Source organism: Egretta garzetta, unplaced genomic scaffold (genome assembly GCF_000687185.1).
Source record: "Egretta garzetta isolate BGI_Z169 unplaced genomic scaffold, ASM68718v1 scaffold112, whole genome shotgun sequence".
In the NCBI taxonomy this organism is placed as follows: Eukaryota; Metazoa; Chordata; class Aves; order Pelecaniformes; family Ardeidae; genus Egretta; species Egretta garzetta.
The window spans coordinates 2,775,176-2,782,152 of NW_009258884.1; the positions used below are offsets into that span (position 1 = coordinate 2,775,176).

Here is a 6,977-nt window from a genome sequence, read left to right on the forward strand (position 1 = left end):
CTCTTCCTTGAAAGGGGAAGATAAGTAAAAAAGAACACTGAAAGTCTTAACTGAATTTTTTTATTTCAATGACTAAAGGAAATACTTTGGGGAAAGGGAATAGCTCCTTTATTATTCCTCACTGTTAATTTTCTGAGATATAGGTTATAATGTGGCATTCATTAACAATTCATAGAGAATTACCATATTCAAGCAGCACAGCAAGTTCTTGCTTACTTACACAAGCAAAATACTGCACAACCCTACTTGCTCCCTTTGCTTATTGTCTGAGAGGGATCACATGCTGGAAAAGCTTGCATTTTATCACCTAACGGGAAAGGAATTACAACAGGTAACCATTAGAAAAGCCAAGGAGCCTTGAGCAGAACACCATTTCATTACATTTTTGCTGATTGCTGACAATGGAGAGCTGTGCAGGAAAATTAAGGACTGGAGAAGATGTGTGCCTTAGGCTGCCTTAGAATTAAAAACACCCCAACGGGATGGTAGAGGAATGCCTCACTGCTTTTAACTTTTTGGTGCAATTCAGGGTGCAAATAAAAGACCTGAGCTGTCAGCTTTGTATCAGAGGAACTTGCACTGGAACTGCTGACAACCCCTGAATGGAAGCAGAGCAGCGGGGTATGCCTAGATGCACAGAGTGCATCACAGGGAGCCCAGCAGCAACAAGAACTAGGACAAATTAATAGAGAAAGCTGATGAAGCACAAGCAGTTCAAGTCCCAGGAGATGAACACACCCTCTAATGTAGATCAGGATTTCAGAAAAAAAGCTATGGGTAAGGTTTGATTCCCCATATAGCAATGTCTTAGGGGTTTCTGTCTTGTTCTTACTCTCTGCATCTGTTACAGATTACTTGAACAGAATCAGCTAATCATTACAGTAGCTTAATAACTTACCTATGTTACAAGGAGGAAACAAAGGCACCTAAATTACTGACAAAATACCACAAGCTAGTAAAGATCTAAAGTGCCCACTAATTTTTAGCTCCCATGTAAGTCAGCAGTTTTGCAAAAGACATGCATGTTGTTATACATAGGCACCCACAATCAGAGCACAGAAGTTTCACTTTGGTGACATAATCAAATCCAGCAAAAAAGAGAGGATCTAAATTCAAGTTCAGCAATTCCTTGCTTCCAGACAGCTTGTATGAATGAACGTTTGCTGCTGCTTAGACTTAGAAATCAACTTAGCACACTTGAAAATTTAACTATGCAGCTGAAACTTGAAGTACCCAAACACTGAGATCCTCCGAGTACTAACCACAGTAACATGGAGTGGTATAAGGCAAGTAAATTCCCGAGACCCTGGTTCTGCTTCCAAGATTTCTTATGAAAATGTCCTTGGATTTCTTGGTTATCAATCATAATTACTTCAGATTTTAAACCCTTGTTCCAAATTTGGCACACAATAAACATCATAACTAAGATCCATTATGAGCATTTTTAAACTCAGCCAAAAAGATCTTAGTATGTGGATCACGTTGCGTCTGAGGCAGGTAAGGAGAAATATCAGCACTTTGTTAGCACAAACTCCTCCTCCAGACAGCTGGAACTCTTTCCATCACAGAGGTGCACAGTACCACTCGCTCTGGCTCTGTCAGGTTAGTTGCCTCAACACACGAACGCAAAAAATGAATGCAAATTGCACCTCTCCTCAAAGTCCAGAAGCTCAGCCTCCCATTTTCCTGTACAGAACAGCTACACTGAACAGCCTGTTACACCAACCAAAGCCTCCCTTACCGAAAGGTAGAAGGCCTAAATGCCCAAACCAGCAGGCACAGCTAATTAAGTGGGAGAGCAGCAGAAAAAGGTGCTCAGCTTTCCAAGTTTCTATAACAGCAAGTGATAATTTAAAATCACCAGCAGATACTAAAATGGAAGGCTAATGAAGCAAGAAAACAGACTGCAAGAAAGGGAAGTACCACCCTATGGAGTTTGTGACCTGTTTACCATAAATAAATAAATAAAAGCAAACCAACCCCCTGAGGTGACAGAGTTAGAGTGAGGGACATTAGCGAACCTGTCATGTAGGGAAGTCTGTAGAAGCAATTGTCATTACAGAGTAAAAGAGGATTGATTGCCCAAGCAACAAGAGCTTGGGAAAGAAAGCAGATGTGAGAGAAGGGGAAGATTAGGATATCCAGGACAGCAGGAAGGTCACTGTGGATGTTGCCCAGCTAACACTGCCAGCCTGGTGCACAGAAGCTGAAGCCTTAGAGCAAAAAAGTAGCAGTTTGGGAACACAGAGAAACGAGGAGAGAACACACAAGCCAGCTCGATTTTTTTCTACTCCAGACTGAATCACTGAGCAACTCTGCCTGCTCTGTGGCAAGTGGAATATCACGACTTTGCATCCTTCATTAGGATTAATTAGTTCACTTGTTGACAGTATCAAAAGAAAGGCCAAGTGCTGGCTCAGTCAAGGAGAGCAAGGTTTTGCTGTTCTTGCAGGAGCTTGCTGGTGAAGGTATGCTCTCCAGTGAAAGCTTCATCTGTCCCTGCCTGTGTAACTGTCCCCTATTCTCTGATCTGAGGACAGACTCCAGAATCATCCTCAGAATCAATCTTACTCCTTTCAGTACCATTAACATTCACTGTTGTTAAAAATAAGAAATATGTTTTTTCTTCCTCTTTGATATTGTGTATGATCTCAAACAAACTGTGAAAACAACAGCCAAAGCATTTTGCCCTGTTGTATCTCAGGGAGCTGGAAACCTTCTACCAGCAAGAAACTCTTACAGCAGTTACCATGGTGACACTGGTAATACATATTTAAAGGCAGCTCACTCATAATCACATCTACTAGATATCAGGAGGCTTTATTAAAAAAAAAAAAGCTACAAACGTAAAAAGCTTGAAACCAGGGAACCAACCAGGCTTAATGATGGTATAAGTGGACAAGAAATTTATGGAGAGAGATCTGCTTATGCCACCATTTAGCTGGACACAAAGGACTCCTTCTGTTCAAATCTGAAATGGCACTGAAGCTTGCACAGAATCAACTATTCTTAGTTAGTCATTTAAAAATTGGTTCTGAAAGCCTCATTTCAATAGTGGTAGCTCTAAAAATCCTTTCAGAGTGGTCATTGCCAGATGTATAGTAAAAAGCTGTGCTACAGCTCATCCCACATAGAACCAGGCTGCTGGAAATTCCCCAGCCTACCAACATCACCTGGAGGGGGTTCCTTCCAACAGAAACATCGGTGGAGGCTGCAGATAACATTGCTCTCTGCACCCACTGCAGTGGCCTGACACCAAGGAACCGATGAGCCCCATTCCTGCAACACAGCTACAAACTCCGCTTGAAAGGGACCTTGCCTCCCCATCCGGAGGGTTGGGTAGCCTAAGGAATAGAATCATACTGCTTTTTAGACATTATTATGCAGTGAGGAAAGTTGAATCTGGATAAACACGAAGCTCACTGAGTTGAGGAGGTATCTCTGGTGATATAAATGTTAAATAATATATTTCTCTGGGTTCTACTCCGTAGCGTTCCAGTCCACTGGCATGTAACAAAGGAAATCTGCAGAATCAGATCTCTAGATATGAAGCCACTTCACCAAGCTGGCTAAGGCTATGTAACAGTCATCAAACTGAGATTTCCTTTCTCTTTTTACTGCGTATTTCCATGACAACTTTCCCGCAGTATCAACTTCTTTATATTGGAAAGGTCTCTCAAAAGAGAACTTAGGCTTCTATAGCAACAGCTAAAATCCTGGGAGATGATGATGTCTGAAACTTTACACAGATCTTTTTTTAGACCGTGAGTTACAACACAAGCACATTTTGAAGTTCATAAGTGAAAACAAAAGCATGTGTAATATTAGGGAAATTGGGAAGAGGGGAAGGACTAACTTGGTGAAGTGGGGCAAATACAAAGAAACCACCTTACTTTTAAAAAGGACATGCAATTTGAGATATGAAACGTTAAAGAGAAGACAGGATCAAACAAACATCTTGAAAACCCACATCCTGCTCCTTCTCTCAGCTAGAAAACAGAATCACAAGGAACAAGTCTGCTGATCCTAAAAGGAGATTTTTTTTAAATCCGTCTCTCTGCAGTCTCTTATATTGACCTAAAGAAAAAAAAATTTTAAAAAATCAAGTCATGATGCCTTTTCAGTTTTTCTCCCATACCTGCCATCTAGCTACCATCAAACCTTTTCAAGTACTTTAGCTGTTTGCCATGATAGTGACTGTATTCCCCAATATGGAAAGCCTCACTACCTCAGAAGAAAAAAATAACTGCACTGTCAAACAAATAAATTGATTAAACTCATATAAGCCAAGGGTTGTACAGAAGTTAAAGCAACTTTCCTTCACTGAACTTGGGTATATATCACAAAGCACTTCACTTCTCCAATGCCCTTTCAAACAAACAAAAAAATACTACATTCACAACCCGGATGAGAAGTAGGAAAGCATCAGCCTTAACATATACATGAGAAGACTATAGAATGGAAACGTTAAGTGGTGCTGCCAGAATCAGAGCCTAGCAGGCCCCAACTACTTCTTCTCATAGCCACTGGAAACCTCTTTGCTACACGAGAGGCAAGGTCAGCAGTGTGACCAACTGCAAAGCAGCCATACTTTCTTCTGCTTGTGGTGCCACTGAAAGCTTTTCCTTTTTTCATTAAAATATCCATTGCTTTATCCCCTCTTCCTCTCATTTCCCTAGATTGTCACAGTTCTAGTAAGGGAAAAAGGTGCAGACAGGTAGGCATGAGCGAAAAAGAATGGATTTAATCTAATTATTGTTGACTTCCACCTTCACAGCCACTTCCTGCCCAGTTAGATAACTTCAGAAAAGAATCTGGAACTGGCAGTTTTACAAAATAAAGTTGAATGCTATGAAAAAAAGTTGTGTTTTTTTTTTTTTTTTTTTTTTTTTTTTTTAATAGCAATGCCAAAAATGACAGCCAAAGCCTATTCAAAACCTGGTAGCTCTACAACTAAGAGACATACGCAAAAAACAGGATTTCAGACAAAAAACCTCCCAGTATTTCCAAGGTTTATCCTGTCTGGAGACTACTGAAGTGTGGGAGAAAGATTGAGTCACTGTAAAGGTCAAGTGAAACGCAATTATTTAATATCCCCATGTGCTGCCCTCTGCTGAAACAGACACTGAGCACACTGGAGCATTCAGTCCATTGCAGGCTGTAGAAAAACTCACGATCATCTGCACCTAATGCTGTCATCGCACAGGAAAGAGGCACACTCACACGAAACGAAAATGTTTCATCTGGAACTAGGCAAGGTTAAAAATAACCTAAGCTCTTATACTGGACTTAACAGCTCCAAGTGATTTCAGGTACAGCATGCAGATGATAAGAGCCTGCTAAGGAAGGGGATCAAATGCATTGGCTACACATGTCTGCAATAATGAAAGTTCACGGATTTATAAAAAAAAAAAACAGCTGAAAGTTTCATTTGAACAATTTATTTATCAAAGATGTGTTGAACTCTCAGGTTTTCACCCCAAGCCTTAATCCTCCATCTGATTTAACTCACATGCAAAGTCTGTTCAGGCAGATGAGATTATTCAACTACTCAAGCACATGTATTTGTTCATGTGAAGAACACAGAACAGCATGAATGGGAAAAGGGGAAAACTATTTAAACACCTAAGGGGGGGAATATAACACACATTTATATTTATTTATAAGTATTCATATATATATGTATTTTATATAATTAGATTTACAAAATGTTTGTTTATAAAAATATTATCTTTGCAAAAAAATTGTTTGTAAACCACCATTTTCTCCAAAACCCAGGAACAGAGAAAAGAAAGTCAAATCAATATTCCAGCTATAAACTCTCCACACTCAGATTCCAAATGCAACACATCTTTTTTCCCATTATGCCTTCGGAAAATAGGCTTTGCAGTGCGACTTCAAGATCAGGCCAACTAGGTTATTTTGGATCAAGGAGAAGATTGAAATCTAAAGTCCGGGGCTCCTGAGGGAGATCATGCTGCCAGCAACCTTCTCTACCTTGTAAAGATGCTGTTTTAGTAGATTTGTCACAGCACACTTTCCAATGGTTTATGACCTTAAAAAAAAGAAAAGAAAGCCAACAAACAAGCAAAAAAAAGAAAAAAAAGGAGTAACAAAAAAAACTGGAGAGGGAAGAGCACTGGGCAGGTGGACCCCACTAGTCCAGCCAGTAGAGGGCAGTGGAATTTAAGAGGAAAGTTGTTGAGCATGAACTTCATATAACGAAATACTTGAAGGGGTAAAGCCATTAATTTAAATTGTTATTTGAACCTACCTATCCAGTCCTCAACTAAGACAGAAACAAGACATAGTGCAAAGGATAAAAAAAGAAAGAAATTTGATTACTTCATGATCTCCAAAGAGTTGCATTACAGTGTATCAGGAAGATTTCATACTTAATTTATTGTTTAAACATAATTATTAAATCTTTTAAATAATTTTCAATTATTAAAATGCACTACTTTGAAGCATCCTATTGAAACCACAGCTATGTCTGAGGGCTTAAAAACCTATGGGTTACTTTTAAAATTAAAAAAGAAAAATATCAAAGTAGTCAAGAAAGCTATTTTCAAGGCATACCTAACTTCACTTGTGCCAAGCAGAACAGAAAACCAGTTCTAGTCCATAAGAACAAGAAAGTAAAACAGGCTAAGCAAAATGCACCACAAGCAAAGCACACAGAAGATTTTTAATGTTTACAGCACCTCGTTTACCAAGGGTAAAAAGCATAAAAGCAACATTTCTCACCTCATTACCAAACAGAGCAAGCACCCAAGAGCCAAGGTCTCTATGTGACTGGACATGAGCTAAGTTTGCATTCTGCGACAGAAAGACAGGTTTTGGTTATTCTCTAAGCCCTTTTGAGATATATAGGTCCTGAAGTAAAATTGCCGCTTTACGCCAGAGGCAGCCAAGGTTTCCTCAGAAAGGCTGCAGACGACGGCCTGATACTCCAGCATTTTCACCTCGCCTGTGGA

At 39.7% G+C, this 6,977-nt stretch overlaps 1 protein-coding gene across 1 annotated transcript in view; it reads left to right on the forward strand.

The window, feature by feature from the left end:
- Window positions 1–1,271: 1,271 nt before the first annotated feature.
- The window catches only part of TIMM22 (translocase of inner mitochondrial membrane 22), a 10,507-nt gene continuing 4,801 nt past the window's right edge, over window positions 1,272–6,977 (forward strand). The window contains exon 1 of the mRNA XM_009633909.2: window positions 1,272–1,290. Coding sequence (XP_009632204.1) covers window positions 1,272–1,290 — 19 coding nt within the window. The remainder of the gene's footprint in view (window positions 1,291–6,977) is intronic.